The following is a 26,505-nucleotide window of genomic DNA, read 5'->3' as shown; positions in this document are numbered from 1 at the left end:
TACAATGTTGGATAATTTGTGGTCTTTGTCATTGGTGGAATGCTTTAAACACAATATCAATTGTAGTTAACAAACGCTTTCCATGCAGCAACATATGAAAGATAATCCTGATTTCATTAGTGTATGGCTGCTCTTTGTTTTTTTTCCTCATGTCATAACTGCTTGGCCAGGAGGAAAAAAAAATAAAAATCTGCAGCGTATTGATTATCTTACACGCATAAGTACAAGTGACCTGTAATTCACCAAGGTTTTATCGACTGCAGTCTGGTCCAGATCCAGAGCTGTTGATCAATGTAAGAGAATACACTCTCTGTACTTTGCATACAGTGCAGGCTAAGAGAGTGACTGGGTAAGGGGTTAAATATAGCCTTAACAGAAATCTAACCATGAAAACATCTTCTAGAAACAAAAGGGAAGACCGTCAAGCGGATTTAATGTCTAATGAGGCCATCTTCCACAGAGTTGTTTTGTGCAAGGCTTGCTCTGACCTTTTGCTTTGCTCAGGAGCCCGACACTTCATTTTTCACATTCTTGCAATTATGTTAACGCTTGAAGCATTTTCAACTCTAACTCTGCTAGCAACACCAGGAATAGCTTGACACTGTGACTTACCTCAGCTCCCTCTTCACCCCTCTCCCCAGCAAATTCACAGGCCCCAAAAGCAGTTTCATTAACAGGTCAATGGGACTGAGATGTTTTTCAAGTCGCCCGGTTTGATTCTGTTGTGTTGGGTCTGATACAGAGGGGGTTGAGTTTGCAGGAAGAAACAGAAGAGCAGAGATGGCCCTTGGGTTTTATCAGGGAAAAGCAGCATGTGAAAATCCCTCTGCTGTGCATTAAAAGGTGTGCAGCTTGAAAATCAAACCATTTCCTTCAAACAAAAGTCTCAGAAGCCCCTTTGGGTCCTGCGTTTCCTTTGCACTTTCCACAGACTGCTAAAATGTTTTTGATTATATAATGTCTGTAGAAAGGCCTTTCAATAATTGTTGCAAACGCAAGCTTCTTTTTGGTTTTTATGCTATTTTTAATTAAGTAATTATTTTTACAGGACAGTTTTCATTATGAAAAAGTATTTACACATTATTGTTTGATGTAGGGGTGACTTGTTTATATTTATTACAGTATGACATTAGACGACTTTACAATTTTTTAGTTGTGCAACACTTAAGTATGACTGAGTGAATGTGATTGAATAAAAAGCAGAATTATATAAAAGCAACTAAGCAAACATTTCTATACTTTTAGCATTATAGTTATTTTAAACATTTTTTTTTTTTTTTTTTTTTTTTTTTTTAAGTCGGTATGCTTTAATACAGTGCCTAGCTTCAATTCCAACCTAGTTTGTTCAGAGTAGATTTCTGTGGGAAAGATTAATTATCAGCTTGGGGGCAAAAGCAAGCATACTGAGTAAGATACAGCAGTTTTTCCAGGTTGAAGCTGTCACTGCAGATAAAAGGTTAAAGTTTTTATATTTTCTGGCAATAATATGTAATTAGTCTTTTTTAAAAATTATTTTATTATTCAAAATGAAAGCAAACTTGAGGCAGTACAGATCAGCTGCAAAACAAACATTTTATAGCATAGTAAGTTCAGGAACAAGTCTCTTGTTCTGCGGGTCTATAAAAGAATTGTGCGATTAGTAAAGGGAACTCGGGATTGCCTTTTTTAAAGAATCTACATGACATATTTGTTTGATGTTGACACTGATATATATTATTTTTTAGTTATATTTAATTTCTCTGAGGCTTTAACCTTTTATTGTTTCCAATTACACATGTGGTTGCTTTGTATGATAGAAATGTGCCATTGTATTTTACACTGTGTGAAGGTATGAAACCATTACTGAGTCAAGTAGAATATGCTTGCTTAATCATTAGCTATGCTTGAGAGAAAAATGATGTTGACATCTCTGATGTGAGATCATTGTAAAGGGCCTTCCTTACCATTCATTTTTTGGTTAAAAAAATCATTTTCTGGTAAAAAAAATCATTTTCTGGACATTTTGCAGCAACTGAACAATCCTTGCAGTGTGAATAGGCAGAATTCCCAGAAATACTGAGACAGTTGGCCAAGTAACTGCTTAGCTCACCCTGCAAGCTGAGTGCATGTTAACTGCTGTGCTGCCAGCTTTAGTTAGCTTGATTCATTAAATAGTTCCATTTTCTTTAGCATGATCACTGTACCTTTAGAAAGGTCCGATTTCGGGATATCAGAGACATTGCCAGCATACAAGTTTAGGCTTTGCAGTAGGTAACGCAAAGTGAAAGACTTAATTCTGTGAATAGAAAAAAAAAAAAAAAAAGAAGCGGTTGGAATTTTATCAATGCACGTGATGGAGGCCTTGTTGCATCTATAGCCAAGCCCTTAGTACATGTGAAAGGATGTCTCCTGGTGCCAGTTAGCGTTTAATTTAGAGTAGCAATTAAACCTGAATACTGCCTCATAAACAAAAGATAAACAATAAAGCATCCACATTCCCTGCTGCTTGATAGCCTTCTTTCCCAGCTGTTTTAGCACTTTTTACACAGTGAACTAGCTAGTGCAGAATGTTGCCGGTACAGTGCTGGGAGTCGAGGAAGAACTCTAAACCACAACAATAAACAGGCCAGATTATACTTTTACTTTTTTTCTTCAAACAATGCCATATACAGCGTGTATATTATTGCATGACACTGAGACCTAACAAGGTACATAACTTTGATACCTGTCACATTTTACCATTACTAATTACAAAACAAACTCTTCTTTACCTGTTTTTGAAGAAGTGTAACTGCCAGGTATTTGTTGCAGGCTTTTGCAAACTCAGGAGCCTTTTTTTTTTTTTTTTGTTGGGTGGGGTAATTGTTGAAAGCTGAGAATAGTTGCTCTAAAAAAAAAAAAAAAAAAAAAAAAAAAAACAGAGGGATACTTTCATGATCCCATTAGCATAACGGTGGGTAAATTATTCATGCCAAGTGCCGATTCTATAGGGAAAAGTATAGTTAATGCACATAGTTTTAAAATGTATCCCTTTCTGCTCTGAGACCGAAATTCTTGCTAGATTCAGCATTCAGCCATTTACGGGAAAGCTCTGGTGGCCTGTTAGAAGCAGTTTCTAGGGTGCTTTGAGGCTCATCTCTCAATGTGCTCAGCTTGAGCAATGATCAGCCCTTGTTGCATTGTTACATGCCCAATACTCTGGATTAAAAAGAACGAAAAAAAAAAAATACATTGGCAGCTAATGTCATCTTCAGCCCACCACCCCCCTTGTAGATTTTTGCAGTATTCAGAGGTTCCTCAGGCATCCCTGGTATAAACATGTCTGTATTGGCCATAATCATGAACAGGTTGTGTGTGTACGGCCTTCTCTGGGTTGCTCTCTGTTCTGAAGCCGGAAAACAAGTCATATTAACTGGGTCAGGATAATGTGCAAGTTAATGTTCAATTGGACATGGGGAAAGAATTACTAAAATTATTCTTACAACGACTGAGGAGAATGTCTGCAATGAGCCATTAGGGAAAGCTGAGTTTTGTGCAGTTTTTTTTTTTTTTTCTTGTGCAGATGAAGTCTTAATTTTCTTTGAAAAAGAAGAAAAAGAAACAGGAAATCTTAATGAAAGAATGAAACCGAGCAGGGTTTTTTTTTTTTTTTTTTTTTTTTTTAAATAAATAATATCAACTGTCTACAAATCTGCTACAAGCAGTGCTTTGAGCATTGCAACTGTAATGTAATATCCAAAAGTCAAACAAAACCAAGTATTATAAAATTAGTATTATAAACCTAGAACTAAACAACCTAGTTACTGGTAATTTAATAAGAACCCTTTCAAAGTTATTAGTTGTGGGTAAAATTTGCCAGCCAATTCGCAGATGACCTGCAGATCATCGAAGCACTCACCTCTGAAGAGTGATAATCCAGCAGCACTCTTCTATTAGCTAAACTTTGGGAAGAGGAGAAGGGGGTGGGGTGGGGTGCCCACAGGCAGCATCTCAAATGCTCTGTCTTGGTTGGTCCCTATTATGGCTGAGAGAGAGGTTACAAAGGCCATCTTTTACAAAGGCACACCTGCAGGATGACTTTAAACCCTGCCTAGGCACTCCCCCAATAGCATTTAAGGTGTGCTTATTTGGAGATTAACCCTGACTCCTGAGCTTTAAGTTTGCTTATTTCTTTTGTGTTTGTCTGACTGCCCTTACTGTCTTTTCACTTTTCACTTTTCTTTTTCTTTTTTTTTTTTGGCTTTGTTTCTTGGCATTTAATCCCTACTCCGTCTTTACATCTAAACATTGCATAGCTGAGGTCCTTTTTTTAAATACTTGGATGTAATCTAATAGCGTCTAAGAAATATCTGGCTAGAGAGGGAGGGTGGGGTGGAGATTACGAAGTGGATTCTAGATTCCAAAAGGCAGCGCTACCCTACAGGTACTTCTTAAACAATGTGCTTGCAGTGGGTATAAAATAATATACTTTTTTTTTAAACCATTTTATGAGCTTATGCAGATTTCCATGGGAGTTATTGAGATTCGCACATTTGATAGTTAAAGCAGTGTCTGGTTCGTTGCCTCTTAAAACATGCCCATGCCTATTTTACAATGTAGCTGTCCTGTTCCTTTTTTTGCTGACAGTGTTTTAACTGATTAACTTGTTTTTGAGTGTGGGGAAGAGCAGATGGATGTGTATGATTTGACAATAGTTGGATTCGTAGCTTTTGTTATTGTATGCAACCGCTTAATCATTTCTAATTACCCCAAGGAAGTATCATGAGTGTTAGTCAGCAAAGATAATTTTCTTATTTACAAGCCCTGAGCACTGAGCACTCCTGAAGGAAGAGAAGAAGCCAGAGAAATGAATTTGCCAAACTAGCACCTGAATACTCCCTAGCTTGCTTCTGGCTATGGGTGACAATATATGTATTATGCATTTAGATAATATATCTAGAAGTTTATCAGTTGTATAAAGAAATTACAACATTTTTTTTTTCATTTTTTGAACAGCCCTTGAGGTTTAACAAATAGCACCTGAAATTTTGTAAAGGGTCATTTTGTGCTTTGTTATCTTGTATTAAATTCTGCTCTGTGTTGAAAAAAAGGCTTTCATCATCTTTATTTATTTATTTATTTATTTATTTATTTATTTATGTTTTGGGCCATTTGTTTTGAGTAAGGCAGCCTAGCAGTGTCCTACACAGAAATATAGTATTTTTCTTCATTCATGCATAGTCAGTGTTTATTTAGCTTATGATGTGCTTAAACAAGGATTTTGGTGTTTTTTTTTTTTTTAAATGACAGTTGCTCAGTTGCACGCTGTTTTTGCTTAGCTCTCTGCTCTGCTGCTGTAAAACTTGAAATGCATCTCTCCTAATGCCACCAAGCAACAGTGGCTCAGCATTGATTAAAAACAATGGGGGAATGTAAACTTTGTAGGAAGAAGAAAGAAAGGAAAAAAGATCCTGTCAACCGAAGAGGTCCAACATATGAATTTAGTTTGACAAAACTCAGGCGGATTCTTTGTAAGTACCGGTAAGCCAACCTTATTTATATCAGAACAGCATTTTTCAATTTCATTTTACAATGAGCAACAGTGCATTGTTAACAGTGAATGCACACATCCTGGGATGCAATCTTTAGACAACTGCATGTCTTCTAGGGACATCTGTGAGGAGTGACCTCTTGACCTGGAAGAGAATGCTCTGACGGTGGGGGAATGCGGCTTACCCCTCCTTGGCCCAAAGGACACATAAAATGTGCCCAAAAAAAACGTTCAAATTGTGTAACTATTAAAAAGGACAGGCAGTGCATAGGACTGGTGTTGTTTGTACATACAGGCCTGTTTTTCTCTGGCCTCATGAGATTGTTTTCATCCTTTATAAGTCAGAAGGACCCCAGTAAAATGAAAGGTTACACAACAAGACACAGCTAGGGTGAGAGGTGCTCCTTGCTGCAAGGGTTACTGCTATTCAAGGCACATGCTATTGTGTGGACACTCGTTGTTACAACAAAATTAGTTGTGCTTCCATTAGTAGGGAAAAAGCAAGGGTGTTGTAAAGATATTTATTAGTTCCTTAACCACTTGCATTGCCTTGGAGAACTAAATGGCTGTGTATCAGTCAAAGATCCTTTATTAAAAAAACAACAAAAAAAACAACAAAAAAAACCTCTTGTTTCTGTGTTTGGGTTTGTTTCATCCCCATTATCATCTTTGATGAAGACTACTACATAGGGGGTTAGGACAGTAATAGCTACAAGCTCCCCACTCAGGCAGAGTCCTCAGTGTGGGTACTGAGGGAGCAAGAACATCAAGACATTATGTGTAAACCTGCTGTAGCATACAAAGGGGATTTTGCTGGTGAAATGGTTAAATAACAATAATTTAAAAAAAAGGAATTAGGAATATATTTAGCTGCATATTGCAAATTAATCTGTTTCATTTTGTTAAATTCAAGGATAAAAACAAAACCCCTTGACCATGGCAGCAACAAACAGGGACAGGTTATCTTATTTCTGAAACAAACACTGGAAATGTATATGCTTATATTATCTATATAAGCAGACACATTCACCAGGTCCAGGTTTGCAGCCAGCAGTAAGAACTGCATCAATTTCCCAATTGAATTCCTCTGAGGGGAGGGTGTTAGTGGCTCTCCCACACTGACCCATTTGGTTTGTAAGCATACTGAGCCCTCTCATCCCCCACACTCTAAAAATAATACCTTGTGCCAGGCAATTTATTACCATTAAGCAAATGTGTAAGAAATCCAATTGAACACCTATTATTGTAGGTCAGCATTATAGAGCCATAGCAATTTGAACCTTGGATCTGAAGTGCAATTTCTCACAGTCTTTAATGGGTTCTTACCAGCAAGTTATAGAGTAAATGCAATTCCTTGTGCCAACAATTGTCAAGCTTTAAAAAAAAAAATAGCAACAGGTCTGGGGTTTTCGAATGCAATTGATTCTGAATATATCTTAAGAAAGGTAGGTTAATTAACTGGGATGCTCATTACAATACACTGACTCCCTTAAATAAATTCAAACTGCATTCCGAATGAGTGGAACATTGCTTCGTGCATATTGGCATCAGATGCAGGTTCTTGAAATGCGCGCCATGCTAGGGGGTGAACACCTTTTCTGTTATGCAGGTGAATGCAAGATTGAATGCATATCCTTGGGAGTTTCCATTTATACATGTAGGTACAGTAAATGTAGATCATTGTGATCTACTCTTTCATGCTACTGATAGCTTTAATTTTGTATACAGCCATTGCAGGACGACTATTATTATTATTATTATTATTATTATTATTATTATTATTATTATTATTATGAAAGAACAGGGCTGTGGGACTGTGTAGCTAAATAGCTTATGTCAACTCTAGCCAAGTTTTGTCTGTTCTGGAGTTCAACCCTTATAACAGCTACAATGCAGACACTGAGTTTTTGTTATAAATAATAATTAATGTTTAGAATGACTCAGTGGAGAGGGTACAAGGCAGAAATCATTGACTTGTAAAGGAACTGGTAGGTTAGGGGTCTTGACAAGGCACATGTAGCTTTCTTCTCTTGTAAGGGAGAATCTGATTTCTTCCCTAGCTGGGTCCCGAGAGACCATGTTGTGCTTACTGTTGATCAGGGACTCACAGATGTAGAGAATAATAAAAAAAAAGAAACTAATCTAGTTTGTAAGAGGTGTTCATCACTGTGGTTGAAGCTCTGAGAGAGAGAGGAAACTGCTCACTGACTTTGTATCTGACAGCACAAAGGACAGCAGTAGTAAAAAGCAAGTCAGCAAGAGGAGAGACAAAAGCAGTGATCAACTAGCACAGCTCCCAGCCTGACTAATTTATGAGAAAAAAAAAAAAAATACTGCACTGTTCACTGGATCAGCACACAGAGCAGGGAATAGAAGGAAGTTTTCATTGACTCTCCTGAGCAGGTGGGGATGCCATAGGGGATTCTTCTCAGTTTGAACTTTATCAGGGCCTATGCTTAATCGATAAGGTATTGGAAAAAGAATTAATTACTAAAGCAGAATAAAACAGCTGCATTTTAAGCTAAGGATTCATCAATTCGGTAATCTCCCAGTTACAGCCTAGGTGCTGTGAGGATCATTTTGACTTCAAGTAATGAGGAACTGAGGGAATTTCCTCCTCAGAAATGTCTGGGAATTCGCAATCAGTCTTGTTTTCAGCAGTTTATCATCATCATCATCATCATCATCATCATCATCATCATCATCATCATCAGCTACAACAGAATTCTTCCCTACTACTTCGCCTCACTCACAAGTTTCATTAGACATCCCTCCCGCGTTCTCAGAAATCTGCCGGCTTTCCACCAAATTTCAGCATTCACAGGGATCGAAAGCATTAATGTGGAAATCATCGGCACCATGAGAACAAGTCTTAACTATCCTGCTGCTTTGAGCTGTGCTGGTTTTTGTACCGGACATACCTCTATTGTGCCACTGTGGGGTGAAGAAGCAGTAATTTGAACACAGCCCGTAAATGTTTCATCTGTAATTTCCATAATGGTGGATTTCAAGGAGGGCTGAGAAGGGTTATGGGAGATGAATTAGGTTTTTAGTGAGCTCATTAGGAAGCCAAACAGAGTTTAGACAGCAGAGCAGTGAGTGTGGCTGTAATCAGTTCTGCTCGCTTTGTTCCCTGCCTTCGGGACATTTTTGAAAACTTCATGGCAGGGGTTGATGAGAATATACTGAGCAGAGGCTACAATCTGATGGTTGACTTGTTGATTTATAAACCTTTTAATTACATTTTTCTCCAATTTAATCTCTCTTTTCTTTCTCCAGCAAAACCCCTTATATATTAGGTCTTGTTTCACACCGGTGTCCTTTAGTAATTGTAGTCATTGTGAGGGGTCTAGTATTGCTGCAATAAAAGTAAAAAGCCCTCCTGAAATCCATGCATTGTTATTTAATTATTATACAAGAAGCCCTTAATATATTGGTCCAAATTCCTGAAAAAGTGTAGAGATGAAAAGTACTCTCCAGCAATGTGCATTTTTACTGTGGCATATTTTTTCCCCCTTTGATTTTTCTACTAGGGTATACAAATACCAAATTGCCGATAGCAGATAGTTCTGTGTAATATCCGATTAAAAAAAAAAAAAAAACATATTCTTTACTTGGAGGAGGACTGTTATTAGAAAATTGATTCAGTTTGCTCTGCTAATTTTCATGCTCATTTCAATTAATTTAACATGACCCAGTTTTCCTTCCTCAGGCTTGTTATAACTAATTAGAAAAGGAACACATAAAGAATGAGTTTTAGTTACAATCACTGGAGAACTGCAGGTGTAATTTTCTGATGGTAATAAAGTTATCAAACTGCAGGACATATATTTGATGTCAGTTACCAAGCCCACTTTAAAATATCTGTTATGTCTGTGTCTGTGTTGAAGGCCAGGCTAAATATATTAGCGGTGAGGGGAGATCGCTATCAATAAGAGACACAGCGCACCTAGATAACCTCCGGGACCAATTAGCGTAATTTTTTATTCAGAACTGGAAAGACTGTTCACTTGTTCCGCAGAAGGGGAAAGGGGTGGAGTTGTAAGGGAATCACAAACTGTGAAATCATTGGTCTAGACCCAGGGCCCTTCATTAGCCACTGATCCCTGTCACTTAGAGTATGGGCAGTCATGGGCATCATCATGCTTTTTTTTATCAAAAAAAGGGGGACAGCTCTTCCATCCTGTGTAATTTAGCCTTTTCCATTCATGTGACTTAGATTTCAGTTCACTTTAGTAGGGCAGTAAAATAATATCTATATATTAATGTTAATAGTCTGAGCAAGTTAGTGTAAAAGTACTTTTTCACAGTAGTTTTTTTTTCTTTTAAGTCAGCACTTCAAACCCAAACCATTTGTGAATATTTTTATAATCTTAAAGAGAAGAGAGAGAGAGAGAGAGAGAGAGAGAGAGAGAGAGAGAGAGAGAGAGAGAGAGAGAGAGAGAGAGAGAGAGAGAGAGAGAATTTTTTTTTTGGTTACATTTTGCTTTCTTTTGAATTGAGCATTTCAAAAAATAATCTCTTACAATCCCTTGCCAAGATTTAATGGTCATAATAACAAAGCAGGTCACAAAAAAGTGAGGCAATTGTGACATAAAAATCATGAGCATGGGATGATAAAAATTGTAATTAAAGCAAAAGGGAATTGCAGGAAAAATATGTTCCATTACTTAAGATGTACAGTAATTAGATGCAATGGAACAGCTATTGTCAGCCTCTCAAAGGCACTATTTATGATGCAATGAGATAATTGTAGTTACAGGTAGCAGGTTAATTACACTTGTAATTACCCTGTCCAAAGCCTTTGATAATATTCATAACAAGGCTTTCTCAAACATTGGCAGATGATTATCACAAGGTTGTTGAGCCTCCAGACACTCCCCCTTGCTTGTAGGGTTTCTACAGCTCTTTTGTGGCTTGTGTTTGTGTTTTATTTCAGGTTAAAAGGTAGGACTGACTGTGTTCTAAAACAAGTCCCCCCCTCCCCAACCCCAAGTTTAGAAACCTGTTTCAGAAGGTCACCCCCTGCCTCTCTCTTGTTCTTTGCATCGCTGAAGAGACGATAGCTATCTCCAACATTCCTGGGATGTCACAATGGTTTCTGTTAGGAGGGAGGTGAAATCATTGCCTTTCCATGTGCACTAGTCTTAACACTAAGCTAGTTATGCCATTTTCAGTTCATTTAGGACCTTGGTGAAAGACAAAGAAAACTTTAAAAGCAACAAAAAGATTTTGTTTTAACCTATTAAGTGTCATTGTACTTTGAGGACAGGCTACTTTGTAATTTTTTTGGTGCTTTTTTTTTTTTTAACTTATTTTTAATTTCTCTTGAACTATATTGTTAGGATAGCTTACTCTAGTTATGTTTACTGCAGAAGTTAAGTCTAACTGTAATACATAAAATGACATAAATACAGTTTCTGTTCTGATTTTCAAAGAAAAAATAACTTAATTGGTAAAAAAAAATTATAATATAAAAACAGCAGGAGCGGTGAAAAATAATGTTTAATTATACAATTTAAAACCCCAAATATATATTATGTACTTGCATATATACTGCATACAGCACAAGGCATCTGCTTTTTAAAGACGGCGTAACTCTTTTCATATATATCAAGTTTTTTTGGCCATCTGTCAATCAAAGAATTAAAATTCAGATAATTCTATCATATATTCTAGAGAATGCTGAGGAAATTGGAAATGCTCAAACAGCAGAAGTACTGATGGAAGTTTTAATAGCTCCTGGCAATTCTTCCCACTGGTCAGGGGCCACTTATAAAAAGACCTGCTTACCAATCTGTTGTTTTATATATAACTAAGCAGAGCTGGTGTGTTCCAGTAGAATGCAGGAAATAATTGCACGTAGTTGTATTAAAGTATCAACCTAAATATACAGCAGTACATTTCCAAGGTAATTACACGCCTAAACTACTATTCTCAGAGTTCCCCTTAATTTACTGCACGTTACACAGCTGATGAACAGAAAACTAGGGGAAATGCCTGTGTGCAGTTCATTGAATAAATACATTCAGTCTATGAAGTTTTCTGCTTTACTAAACAATGTCCACAATTATAATCACTCTGGATTCTGTTAAAGAGAGCTTGGAAAGCCCTAGGTATATCCAGATGCTGTAATTTAAGTTTGAAGTTTACACAAGTAGCGGATGGAATCCTTTATGGCTGCCATTCTTTTTCTTTTTTTCTTTTTTTTATAGCAGTTAGTTAGCATATTGTTGCCATCTCAGTGTAGCTGAATCCCCTAATCCTGGGGTCAGCATGAAACTTTAGTGGCTTACAGTCCTGCTGCCTGATAGGGTGTGAATGGAAGCGCTTTCTGTCAGGAACATGTGGTCTCTTTACTGGAGAGGGCCTGTGTAAATAGAGGGAGGCTAACAAAGGACGAGCCCCCACCACTCTGAGCATTTGGAGCCATTTGGGGACTGAATGTGCTAAATGCTGCTTATGCCGCCTGAAAAGTTGAAGAGAAAGGAGCATAAAACCCCTTCTTTTCTCTCCTTTCTTGCTAGACCTTGGGGGGGGGGGGTGTTGAGGGCCCAGGGAAGCCCAAGATAAGCCAGTTGCACTCTCTCCTAGGGTGAGAAACGTGTCCTGGGTCACTGTCATCAGCCCTTACACCTCCCTTCTTTAATATCGGAAAAAATAAACTCACGCCATTTCTTCATTTTCCATTTCCAGAAAAGAAATGCAGCTGTTAAACAAGAGAGCTCCAGCACAGTAGGCCATAGCCCCAGTCACCTCAAAATGATACACAATTTCATTTTAACATGCCTGAGCACTGGAACCCAGCAGGGGGGAACAAAACAGCAGTAATTAGTCATTTTAAGTATTGGTTCCATGGGTCAGTACAAAAAAATCATACTACTTTCATGCACAAGCCTGATTACACCAAAACAACAAAACAGGCGAATGAGGATTGTCAATTAAGTTATAAAATAAGACTTGGCTTTTATGATTGTGAAACATTTTAAATATGAATAACTAACTTTAGCAAAAGTTTTTTTTTTTTTTAAAGCAGGTTAATGCTTAGAGATATAAAACAGGGCATGCTGGATTTCTGGAAACCAGCTCCCTAATTTCAGTTTACAGTTCCTTTGTAGTAACTCTTACATAGCAGTTCCATAACAATTGTTTGACATTGGGCTTCCGGTATTCCAAGGATCTGTTTACTCACAGTGGGCTAAAAGCAGTCAATCTTGCCACCTTTTGTACAAACCCATACACAGTACGGCTAAACTGTACCCAGGACCCTGCAACACATGGCCTCACTTTGCATTTACCTTGAATAAGAAAAGGCTCTCAACTTTCATTTGACAGTTTTCCTTACTACAAAAAAAGACTCATTTGCACACAGTCAAAAGCTGTAATTTAATAAAGAAACACCATAAATGAATTTAAATAATTTTAGATAACTTTTGAGTTTAGTCTGAGGTCATGTCCCCCTCACATGCAAAAGGATATGCATACTTGCATTGCGAGCACATTGAGTATATTTTTCATCTGTTGGGGCACTGCTTTTCCAAAACTGCCCGAGGCTACACTACAGCACCTCACATCCCCCGGGCCCTTCACCCGGCTCCTAATAGCCACTCTCCATCTGTGTCACATGGACAGATGATGAGACATTTACAGTTTCTGTTTTTTGGAGTACACAGACACACAGGTTAACATGCCAGAGTTGCCAAGGAACAGTCAAAAGCCATTAGCGTTTGGAACAATTTGCCCTGCAGCACTCCTTCTTTGGCACATAAGAAGGGAATGGGGGTGGGTTTAAATCACCAGCACTCTTCACATGTAATGAGGTTGTGTGAATATTTTTTTTTTTCTGATCCGGCTTCATTTTTATGATTATTTCCACCTCTTTGGCTCGCCTTAATTTATTATTATTTTTTTTTGTATCTGCTTGTCTACATGAGTGCGTATATTGTGTTAGGAAGAGAGGCAAATAAAAGTTTGCAGCTCATGAAGAATCCGGTGAAAGTGCTTGCGTCAATGAAAAGGGAGCCCTATTTTGCTTTAGGGGGCTGGGTGGCTGTATAATGAAGTGACATGTCAGTCTGTACGTACTACAGGGTTGCCTCTTCCTTGTGAGGGAGGGTATCACATCGAAGTGAAAATGGAAACGTCAATAAAATTAATCTGCCAGCTCTTTGCTGTGGCTTTTCAGTTTCTGTGGTCAAGGAAGGTGGGTGATAGACGAGGAAAAGCCCCTGCAAAAAGTTTATTAGCTAGAAAGCAGACCCGTTTGTAGCTGGTTTGGTCCTGTTATTATTATTTGAATTTAAAGAAAACAGTGGGGTTAGCTGAGCAGGCTCTGTTGCATTCATCAGGAAGCTGTGCTGTGTCCAGCACAGGCTACATCTAGTCCTGAGTTTATTGTTTTAGGCTTTCCTGAACAAGGATTTTACTTAGCATGGGATTTGTGGCATTTGTTGCTAATGAATGTCTATTCTTAAATTACAAAACACATAATCTCAGTGCAATTCCCAGATGTCCTCACAGGACTTCAGCTTCTTAAACACCAGCAGGGATCACAAACTCTACACTTCTCTGTTTCCCTCCTTCGTGTGGCTCTGGGCTAATGATGTGTAAGGAAAACACAGCTCAGAAAGAAAAAAGAAAGAGAGAGCTTCAGTGCTGTCCTTGTATTCTTCATTTATTTTACATTTGATTATGCCACCAGTCGGATCTTTCTTCTTTCCCCCTTTTTAATGTTATTAGTTCAAATATTTATGCGCGAATATGACTTGTATAGGTGCTCATGATTGATGCCTCCCCAAAAACAGGAAGACATGCAAGTGTGAATTTTAAGAAAGTAGGGGTCCTGCAAAGCCTAGTGGAGGAGTTTTTCAGATACATAATTTAGATGCCCTCAAGGAAGGCTTTCAAGGCATTTTTGCCTGAGGGGAAGAAAAAATAACTATGACTGTTAAAAGTAAATCATTTTTGCTAATGCACAATTAATGCTATGGAAAAGCTGGAAGGAGAGAGGGCTAGGAATGGAAAATTCAGTTTAAAGCGTGCAACCTACCTTGATAGGCACAAGTTTCTTCTTTAAATAAAATGATGATAGACATTAATGCAGAGGATGCCAAAGTTGTCATGTCATGCACATTTTCTGTCTGCAGCCCGTTATGTGCATTGAGCTGTGACATGTGTCACCTCAGAAAATATATTAGGCAAAACATTAATTGTTACAAAATGTTAATTTATAATGTTTTTTTTTTAATTTCTACATCTATTTTTAAAGTGTCTTCTTTGGGTAGTATTTTCTCTTTGGACATTTAATCGACAAAGGGTAATTACACTGTGTCAATCATACATTTCTAATTATCATGATATATGGCTGTGCAGAGTGTATAAAGCCAGTATTTGGTGATGTAGTGTCTCAATGTTTTATTATTCATATCACCAATTAAATGTAATGAAGAATTTTACAAGCATGGTGTTGTATCTAATCAAAATACAGCTTCATTAGTATCTTGGTAATTGGTTACACCTTTGATTTATATTCTCCACTTTTATTTGTTGCACTTGCAGGTGACGGCTTAGATAACAGCGTGGCCTCACCTGGCACAGGTGATGAGGACGATCCAGACAAAGACAAAAAACGGCAGAAAAAACGGGGCATTTTTCCAAAAGTAGCAACAAATATCATGAGAGCTTGGCTCTTCCAACACCTCACAGTGAGTGCACATAAGCTGTTTTTAAGGTTATTCCATTTAATGAGTGTTACAACAACTTCTATCTTTGCCGTGAAGGTGTTTTGTGTGTTCCATGTAGTGTTGTGTGTGTATCTGTCTCAATCAACAGCTGACAAATGAGGTTAAACTCCTAGTTAACAACTCATGCTTGTGTCTTTGTTTGTTTTATATTTAACAAGTTGCTTGGATTACCATATCAAATTGGTGTGTAATTCCAGAGTACATCCTCATGTAATCAACCACTTCATTTACATTAGAAAGTAAACCTAATTATAACATTTCCTAATCAGTTACAAGAAATGAAAGCTTTTTTTTCTCTTTTTTTCTTGAATATTATTAAAAAGGCTGTTTTTTTTTTTTTTAATATGGTTTATTGTCTGGTATACCTCCAGTGTTTGTTTGCATGGTTTAATGCAGACAAAAAGCTTCTAGTTCTGGTTGACTCCTGCTTTACAATACAAAGATTAGAAGAATATTCTTGCTGTTCTTCACATCCATTATCTTAAAAGGTAGACATTTCACTTCTGGGGATTAGTTAGGTGGAAATAGTAACGCTTTCTATAACAATCTTCTGTCTGGAGATGTTTTTTATGTACTGGTGTTCTGTAGACAACTGGAGGTAAAATCACTTGGGCTTTTGGACATACTGTTTTTCAATCAAGACTGCTTTGTTTTATGATAGCATGAAATACACCAGCATTACTTCTTCCAGGGAGAACATTCGTGTTGCGCCTGTTACTCCCATAGAACTAGAACCACCTTTAGAGCTTATGATTGTAAAAATAACAATTCAGGTAAAATGTGCGCTACTTTTCACATTTACAGTCGTCTGTTTTAAAACGACTTGGATTGGTTTCCTTCAAGCCTTGCAGTACTGTTCATTGATCTAAACGCGTCCCTCTGAGAATTCCTTAACATTTCTAATTATGAAAATTCAAACAGTTTGTTAGATTAATGAAAATAAAATATATAAAATATTCCCCTTGTCATAAACAGTTGCAGTTTTATGTATTTTGAAAATGTCTATTTCTGCGGAGTGGAATGTTTGCATTTGCACTTCACACTGCAGAATGCTTAATCAAAATAACATTTGTCAATTACAAATATACATCACCAAATACAATAAAATCAGCCACCGTATTAAACAGTTACATGCTGCTCAGAATTAGTTACAGTCGGGGGTTGGGGATACATGTTAAATGTCTGATTAATGTCAAGGATCAGTGAACTGAGTTACCAGAAGAGTAGCTAAAACAAGCATAGGGGAATGGATCCACTTTCACCGACTGCCACTTTGATGTAAGGACATTGTTAGTAAATGAAGGTGTATTGATTGTGGCTGTGGGGTCAGGATTTGAAGGACTGACTGTTCACTCCCCCAGAACACAGGGGTCGATCTGCCTCCCAGCCTTAGCCCTCATGGAGGTCAGGTGCCCCCTGTTGCTGTGCCCGCTTTGCCCAGGAGGAGTTTGATGGAACATGGGTCCTAAGGCTGATTACCTAACCAAAGACAAAATAATAAGTCCTAAGCAAATACTGACTAATTGAAAGGGCCGTAAATCCATTACATATTGGTCAGGGATAATCAGGAGTATTTAATCACTTTTGTCTATTCAGAAGCACTGAAGCTGCAACAGAAAATCCCTGAACCTTGCCATGTGCTTATTATTATCATCATTATCAAAATTACTTCACAGCTGTTCTTTGCTACATCACCTCAGCTGGAGGTTTAGCAACCTGTAAAATGTTTTTAATTTGGAAGTTGAATGAGTGTGAGGGAGAGAAACTGCTGGGAGTTTTTCAACAACAAGCTGAAAGCTGGTGGGCTAGCAGTTAAAAAGAAAAGCTGGAAGCACAAGCAAAGCCACCTACCACAGTGCATATTATCTATTATATATATATATAATATATAGATAATATCTATATATATATATATAAACTCACAACGTCTGTCTGTTAGTTAATTTACTCAGTTCCTAGGTTTTCTTGCTTTATTGAAAGATCATTAGGCGGCTTTCCCCTCTACCGAAAGAATGTAAGTATGTCCTTCTCAGGGTGACAGCGTTCTTTGGAACAGAAAAAAAAAAGACTCACAAAGCTTTGGAGGCCTTGCTTCAATTTTCTTTTGAATTGTTTTAAAATGGTATTGAAAAAATAGAGAGAAGCCCTATAGACATGTCTAGGAGTAGTTTTGTTCATGATAATGCAGGATTCAAGCCCCCTTTTTCTCCTTTTATTATTTCCCCATGTTCTTAGATGTTGTCTTGAATCTTTGTTTGTCCCTTATCTGAAAAGCCTGACCCGTTCTGTTACGAGCAATAATCCCCTCCTTTAAACCTACCTTTATATTTTTAGTGAAAAAGGGGACTAATTGAATTTTCCCCCTCTTTTATTTTAATTTGTTAAACAAATGAATTTTCCATGTTCATGCAGGGAACTGCTAGAGGACTTTGGCCCTTGAATGGCCTATTGCTGCATTCTGGCATTCATGCATTCATTAACTGGCGAGAAATAAAAGGACTCTGGTTGTATTTCTTCAAACACCCGACTGGCATGGAGCAACTTTTCCCATTAACCACAGGGGTCTTTCTACATATGTTCTCAACCCCGAGCCATTGTCACCTATTTTGAAAAGCTCAAAAGGAGCCCTCCAAAAAACAACAAAGACCAACAGTAACAATTGTTAGATGTTAGTTTCAGTATAACAAAAATCAGTTACCCCCCCCCAGTTTCCCTTAGGAACTGCTAATATTAATTTACAAATCACTACTAATAAAAGCCCTGATGTATTTCTTAGTACTAGGATGACATATGTGTTTTTGCTCGTACTCTGCATTTTTGTCATTCAATATGTCCTGAAGGAAAAAAAAAAATAACGTGTGGTCTTATAATAAGCATAAAAAATACACATTGTCCAATGAGGGGCTACTGGTTCTGTCTTATTTTCTGGATAACTTCCAATTGTGGAGGGAAAAGGGAAATCCCATACTCTTAGTATAAGCTTTTCAATACTACAGGGAGATTATACTATCAGTAAAGTAAACTTTACTGTTAAGGCAGATTTTTTTTTTAACTTCAAAGTCGGCCTTGGTTTATTCAGAGACTCGGAAGTGCCCTTGTGTTTTATGTAGAGGAGCCCTCAGTCCACTTAATTAGCCTCTCAGCTGCCCCGACTTTCCCCCTTCAAGTGCTCCCTGTTTGCCCTGCAAAGATGAGACTTCACCACGAATGAAAACAGGAAGTACTCAGATACAAAGATACCACTTGCTGCTCATGTCCCTTATAAGCTTAAACATAAACTATTAGGCTAGCTGCAATACATAGTAATATAATAAAGCACTTTATATTGAAGCGTGTATGTTTCTATATGTAAGGGTAGGCAAATTGAATCCTATGAGAGCACTCTGTATAAAATGTGCAATAGACCATTTGTTAAATGTCTTTTAAGCGTGGTGTCATAATGTGTATATTATAATTTACTATACCCAAGGTCCTCTGTATACAATGTTACTGTATTTTTAGTGCATGTCGTGACATGTTATTTTGAAGACCATGAAAATGTTTGTGAAATTGAGATTACAGAATAATAAACAGCACTGGTAATATTTAGGCAAACTGAAATTTTGTATATTTGCACATGTGTCTCCGTGGAGAAGCTCTGGTGAGTAAAGCCATCTTCAAGTCTCTAATCTTATAAACTAAACTACCATGTTCCTAATGACCTTGGCAGTGTTGCTATCCCTGATAACGGATGTTTGCCTTACCAAAAGACCAGTCCACCATTATGAGAATCCTCCATATAGGTAGACTAAACATTTACCCTTTTACTTGTGGCCTGTGTCTGTGCCCTGCTTAATCCATGCGTATTGTTCCATCATCAGTGCTATTAAGATGGTGGAACACATCTGCTAACCTTTTAAACATAGTACAAGAGCTGACAGGTCTGTTTTTTTTCTTCAAATTTTATGTCTGTGTGTGAATTTTATTCAACTTGGTAGGAAACAATGTTACCATGACACACTATTTTTCAGTTCACACTGGGTTTTTTGTGTTAATTTCAGTAGTTAAATTGTTCAGTATTTGTGGGGGATGGTTAGCAGGGGGTCACCAAGGTTTAGGGCTGAGTGAGGCCCCCAGACTCATTTGTCATGTGCTTGTTTGCTGCAAAGACTGGAATCAGTACTCTGGTCACCCATAGCAACCCAGGGACAGTTTGGTTGTCGCACAGACCATGTGTAGAAAAAAAAAAAAAAAAAAAAAAAAACAATGTTCTTGAGCTCATCAGTCACCATGCTATCAGATAATTATTGAAGGGGCCTGCAAAGCCTCTGCCTTTATCAAACAATGTTCCAATGTCTCCCTTTCTATGAAGGCTGCACTGAGGACAGAAGTCAACTCTGTCTACCATCTGTTGGCCTCTTGCCTCTTTCTCACATTAAGTAACTAATCTGAGGAACCAAGGCAAACCTACTGAAAATGTAGCGATAACATTTTCAGGAGACATTAGTTAAACCAATTGACAGACCCCTGCTATCTTTATATGGGGCCAAAGGGGGTTGTTAAGAGCTCCATTTTAACCAAACAAACAAACAAAAAAACCCTTTAATATGTGTTGTCTATTGAGATACACCAAAAGCTTAGCCCCTTTGAAAAAAAGAACGGTATGAAGTTCAGAAGCCTAAATCACATAACCACTTTATTGTGGGCAGTATAATTATATGGCAGGCTACCTCACCTTATATTTCATGGCTGATACCTTTAAATTCACTTGAAATCCTTGTGGTATGTGTGAGTTTTTGAAAGTGATTGACAAACCCTTGTTTACAGTATTTGGGGGAAGTCTTAAGCAGTTTCAAAGATTTATTATGACATTAAAACATAATAACCATAAATTGTTTTATAACATAGATTTCAACCCCTCTCACTTAATTCCTAATCCAGATATGTCACAATTTTGCTTCAGAGGGGTGTATCTATTATGGTACCAATAGAAATTAAATACAGCACCATTAAACACAGTTAAGTGTAGGAAGAGACTAGGCCGTAAGGAATTCTTAGCATTTATGTTTTTATATTTTCAAAGACCTTTTTTTGCTCATGGAATCTTATATCCATGGAATGCAGTGTGGCTCCTACCTATTGTGTAGTTTTAAATACACAGTATTGTGTTCTGTTTATTTTAGTGTTACAGGACATGCAATTTTAAGCAGCTGTCACTCAAACAAATGGTTGGGTTCCTGCCACACTTTAAAGCAACAGTTTGTTCATTGTGGATTTTGTAATTTGTCACCTGTCTTTTGATTAAGTTGTAAATTCCGTGATTGATGCAGGATGTTTACATAAACCTATTTTCACACGACCAGCAGGGGATAGAAAACTGACATATATGTTTTCCACACAAAAGTGTATTTTCTTTTTAAACAGCAGAAGTCTGCATATACAATTAAATATATAGATATATAAATACACACTTTTATACTGCACGGTGTAATACATTTTAAAACCAGGTCAATCCAATTTGACCGCTTTATGTTTGGCACCTATCAGCTCTGCAGGAAGATAGGACCTGGAAAATGAAATATAGGAATTTCTGTCTGTTTAGGTGACTGCATTTTCAGTGACCTGAGGAAAAAAAATAACAAAACGGTCTGTCTTGATTATTAACTTCAATGGTAAGTTCTTAAAAAAATATATATTGCAAGAGCTATATTTCCTAATTACACATGTGTATTAAGGTATTAATATTTATTCAGTATTAGAAATGATTCACAGAGTGCTTAACCTGCAGCAATTACTGATATTCCTGATTGTGTAGGCTGGCATAGAAAACAGGCAAATAGTGTGTGTTTTCTTTCAGTTTTATGTGATTGTCTGTGCCACTGCAGAGTGTTTAGGGTTACAGCAGAATCCTTTTGGAAGCGTTTTTTTTTTTTGCTCTTGTGATCCCCTCGGCACAGCTTGAGGGGGTTCTCGGAAGGGCCCTGACTGTCAATACAGTTGCCATTAATCATAGGCTGCCATGTTGTGACGCAAGATCTAAAAACATCCCATTGAGGTGTTGTTATGTGCTAGAGGCTTACAAATAGTACAGGGCCTTTGATATTCATCTTACACCAGGATAAGGAAAATGCAGAGTAAAAGAAGAAAAAAAAAAGCTAACGGGAAACAGAGCAAAATCAAAAACAGACACCGTTTCTGAATACTGTTTGGTTTGCCAGGGGACCCAGGCTGCTCAGTTGTGTTGTGTTTCTTTTTTTTAATTATTTTTTAGGCTCTCTTCAAAAGTAAAGGTTGTTCTCATGCTGTTACCAAGTAATGCTTGAGGTCATTAAAAAAAAAAATGCTGCTGTATAGTGTTTTGCTATCAGCTGATTTCATAATTACATGTGTACATTAAGAAAGAAAAAAACAGCCTAATTTGTTGTGGTCTGAAATTTGCCATCCTTTTGGCAGTTCAGGGGAAACGGTTTGAAGAGAATTTCTCCCAAGAATACATTTTGCACAGTAGATGTAGACGTCTAAGGTTACATTTATAGCACAAGTTCAGCAAAAAGGTTCCTGACATGCCTGAGCATATTTTATGAAGTATACACGCTTGCAAATTAATTAATCTAAGAAACATTTTATGCCAAATCGCCAAGAAAAAGAAAAAAAAAAAAGGCAAGCAAGGCTGCTACAGATGTGCAAAGCGATGAATATTCATGGAGTCTGTTGGCCCTTCTTTCCCTAGGGCTTCTAAGGCTTTGAAAATAACCTTTTTGTTTCTTAACCTTACAAAGCAAGCTTGTACAATTATTTAGATAAAGGGCTCTGGTAAGATACAGTTTGATGCAGCCCCCACGAAGCCCCATTCTTTTTGTAAAGAAAAAATATACAAAACCTGTAATTATCCACACTTTTGTGAATCCCCCTTAATGTACATTATTTAAACCAGCGGCAATTACAAGTTCAAAGGGGTTTAGAGGGCCAGCAACCCGCATAATCACCGCCAAATTAAGGGGACTCATTCGTCACAGAAGAGTACACTGAGCAGTGAATCATGCATGCAGTGACAGGCACTGATTTACATAAAGACAGAAATCTGTGCCCTCTAGGGCTGAGTATTGCTCTATCCTCCGGAATCCTCTTATATATGCATTATTACTTTATTTTGTGTTGGACACTTCAGTATGGCTAATAACTCCGAGCTGTTTACGTCTTCTTCAGACCTGCTTTTGGCTTTTTTTTTTGTCAGGCCCGTCCGTGGAGTATGTGTTTTACTGTCCCTAGATTGGCCCTGAAGTATATCTTCTTTACTTTTCGTGACCATCACAATGCTGAATGCTGTCTTCAGATGGCTGTTTAGTGAAGTCATGGAGGACAGGGAAGAATCCCTGTCATCTCCAGTTACATGACACAGTGACCGAGGGTCACTTCAGAAAACCTGACAGACAGGAACAGAAATCACTTCAACGCTCTTCTCTTTCTCTTTCTGCCTTTTTATGTGTCCATGTTTAACATGTTACTGTCTGGGATTCTTTGAAAGGTCCTATCACACTCTTGCTCTTTAATTCCCTTAGTGCTCTTGTCTGTTGGGATAGGTCTCTACCACCTTTGTACACCTAGATTTGGTAAAAACTAAAAGTTCCATTTAGTTTCGACAGACCACAAAACTTTCAGTGCAGAATCTCCTGTGTTTTTTTTTTTTTTGCATACTTCAAACGGGATTAAAGGTGGGCTTTCTTGAGTAATGTCTTCCTTCTTGCCACCCTACCATACAGGCCAGATGTGTGGAGTGCTTGGGATATTGTTGTCACATGCACACTTTGACCAGTCTTGGCCATAAAAGCCTTGCAAAGTTGCCATTGGCCTTTTGGTAGCCTCTCTGCTCAGTCTCCTTCTTGCTCAGATCTAGGCAGGGTCTTGGTGGTGCCATACACCTTCCACTTCGTAATAATCGTCTTGACTGTGCTCCAAGGGATATTCAAGGCCTTTGATATTTTTTTATACGCATGTCATGTTTAGTTGAACGATTTCTATAGCAGATACCTGTAACTGGCAGTTTGGTAAGCTATTATCTACAGAGTGTAAAGCAGAAACATTTTGAAGTCTGGATTCAGACAGATTACAGTGGTATTTAGTCACAGCTTGAGTAGAATTAGAAAAATAGATATAGATGCAGTACATCCAAAAAAATTCAAACCACTGTTCAGGGTGTATATACACCCCCAGACACACATACATTTTACACAGATGTTAACAATTCTGCCATAGAACATACCTACATTAGATCTGTGTTGTAATAGCTGTATAATGGGCTGAGCAGCCATTTACAATAATGGAAGTAGGGCAGAGTATCTTAAGTGGTGAGAATTCGAGTGATCTGACAAAGCTGATTTGTTTCAAGATGTTGTTTTTATATAATTATTATTTATTCTTATTATTAGACCTTTGCATTAAATTATATTGAAAGTCATTTTACTCTTTGTGGGGAAAAAAGAAAAGATTCAAACCTTGTTGTAATTATGATCACCTCTCTGATTGCTAGAGTGAAAGAAGAATATGGGGAAAGCTGTCTGGGAAATGGCTTCCTGAGACATTACCATCAATCACGGCTTAGGTCAGGCCCCCCAATTCAGGCCATCAGGAGAGGAAATAAAAAAAAATCAAAATACTGCAAATCCCAGAGAGAGAGAGAGAGAGAGAGAGAGAGAGAGAGAGAGAGAGAGAGAGAGAGAGAGAGAGAGAGAAAAGCTCCAAACACTCCAGTCTGTGCTCAAAAAAACAGCAGTCATCCGAGCAGAGGAAACCTGGATTAAGAGTTGTGAGCTGTCTGGGTTTTCCTTTCTGGATATTTTGTCTCTTTACAAGTGAAGAATAGAAGGATTATTATCCATAGGGCCCATTACCACTAATTTAAAGACATCAGTTAAATGCAGTGCCCGCTGGTCAAAGTCTGCAGTTGATAGCTTGATTACATCATTAATTGTTCCAATGTCAGATAAAAAAAAAAATTAAAACGGAACTAGCAGCTGTCTTACACCTCTAGTCAACTTCAGTTTACCTGATGCGAGGCCCTAGGTTACCTTTCTCTCTGTGAGTGGTTATGTTACATTCTTCCAATAGGGGCTTGCAGAGCGGTTGAAAAGAAGTGAGACGCTTGTCAATAGCATCTGAGTTTCAGGCTTTACCAGACAGCCATTCCCGGGAAGGCTGATGACCTTGTTTTGCACTTTTAATTTGTTTTAGGCCTGAACTAATTTGCTTAGTTTCTTATAATAACAAAAGCAATAGATCCTGTTAATACTTGTGGGTTATTTCACATAACTTTGAACTTTTATAATAATAATAATAATAAATAATAATAATAATAATAATAATAATAATAATAATAATAATAATAATAAAAATAATAATCCAAATAATTGGGTATTGTAGGGTCATTATAATATGGGCTGAAAATGTAGGGGCTAACATATCTGCATGCACTTAGTAAAAATGTCAGATTAGTACTGAAGCTAAAAACTAATCCAATACAGAGGTATATAAAGGATTTATTTTTTCTAGTCTTTAATATATGTTTCTAATGCACCCATATAAGCTGTTAAATACAAAATAAAGTAAGTTCCAACATTAAAAAGGCCATTAAAAAGAGACGGTGGGATCACTTGACAGCTGCATGTCAGTCAGGTAGATAAATCAAAGCATTTATTTTTATCACACATGCAGATTATTGTTTTAGTGGAGGGTGTTATTTTTGCTTCTTGGCTTTGTGTTTCGTTAGTTTAAAAAAAACGATTGTAATGAAAAGGTCAGCACAGCGATGTTTCCATTTCTTTTATTGCTGTAAGCTGAGCTAGCTGATGAGCAACCTCCAGGGATGAGACAGGATCACTCCTGCTTCCTGTTGGGCCTGACTGAGAATAAAGCTAATGAAAAAGAGACCCTAATGGTGATGCACTCCAGGTAAAAGGCCAGAAGACACTGGGTGTAGGAGGTCCTTGATTTCCAGCTAAAGCTGATTGGTTCAATGTAAGTGCTTTGGAATGGTAGGGCCATTGTAGGTGTTAGACTGAGCAAAACTAAACCCTTTTTTCCCTCAAAATTACTACTTAGGATATTCTAACTGTTCATTAAAATAATGTTCACACTGAACAGAAGGTTGCAAAATAATAACGTCTTCGTGATTTACAAGCAATTACACTGAATACATCTCTATTGGAAATTGGAATGACAAATTTCAATGGGAACCTATATCCCTAGGATGTTTCCTGTGACTTCTAGTAGAATATTTAGTTTCTTCAATGTAATAATGATAATAATCTTTATTTTATATAGCGCCTTTCATAAATGTATATCGCAAAGCGTTTAACAAAAGTGAAAACATGCAAAATATATTAAAACAGTTGGAATTAAAAGTTAAATGACAGTAAAAGTTATAAGAATGCCAATTTAAACAAATTCGTTTTGAGGCGGGATTTAAAAATAGACAAAGACTCAGAATGATGGATCTCAGAAGGAGCTGTGTTCCACAGTTTAGGAGCATAGGAGGAAAAAGCCCTGTCACCCACTGTACACAGTTTAGTCAGGGGAACAACCAAAAGGCCGGCATCGGAAGACCGCAAAGCACATCTAAGAGTGTATGTGGTAACTAACTCAGAAATGTAAGAGGGAGAGGTACCTGTATTGGCTTTAAAAGTCAGCAGCAGAACTTTGTAGTCAATGCGGTATTTGACCGGTAACCAGTGTAATGATTTTTGAATGGAGGTTATGTATTCAATGAACTGTCAGTTTCCACCAACATGGTGTTCATTCCACTGGAACATGGCTAAATTGGTGACATGGTTTATTTCTGCCTAATTAAAATCATTAACCATCAGCAATTCAACCCTGCTGTTGTCAGTTTCAGTTTTTAAATGTTGCCGTGGCACAACAAATATAACCTTTTGGGGTCTTACTCAGAAACTCCCCTTTAGTGATATATATTTATCCAACAATATCAATAAATCTGTAGAACTTGAAGTACAGGACAAGTAACTCCGTTTTGAATACCTTGAAAAAAATGTTGACTCAGAAATGTCTTCATCTAGTCAATGTGGGGAAGCTATAAAAAAGGCAAACAAGATGCTCAGATATATTGTGAAAAGTGTTGAATTTAAATCAAGGGAAGTAATGTTAAAACTGTACAATGCATTAGTAAAACCTCATCTAGAATACTATGTTCAGTTTTGGTCACCTTGCTACAAAAAGGAATAAGCTGCTCTGGAAAGAGTGCAAAGAAGAGCGACCAGAATT

At 37.5% G+C, this 26,505-nt stretch overlaps 1 protein-coding gene across 9 annotated transcripts in view; it reads left to right on the top strand.

Moving 5' to 3' along the window:
- Positions 1-26,505, top strand: part of LOC121324459 (homeobox protein Meis2) — a 67,228-nt gene that overhangs the window by 12,427 nt on the left and 28,296 nt on the right. For all 9 annotated transcript variants that reach the window (XM_041266366.1, XM_041266367.1, XM_041266364.1 and 6 more), the window contains one exon: positions 15,068-15,213. In XM_041266366.1, coding sequence (XP_041122300.1) covers positions 15,068-15,213 — 146 coding nt within the window. The remainder of the gene's footprint in view (positions 1-15,067; positions 15,214-26,505) is intronic.

Source organism: Polyodon spathula, chromosome 12 (assembly GCF_017654505.1).
Source record: "Polyodon spathula isolate WHYD16114869_AA chromosome 12, ASM1765450v1, whole genome shotgun sequence".
Taxonomy (NCBI): Eukaryota; Metazoa; Chordata; class Actinopteri; order Acipenseriformes; family Polyodontidae; genus Polyodon; species Polyodon spathula.
This window is presented reverse-complemented; position numbering and strand designations above follow the sequence as displayed.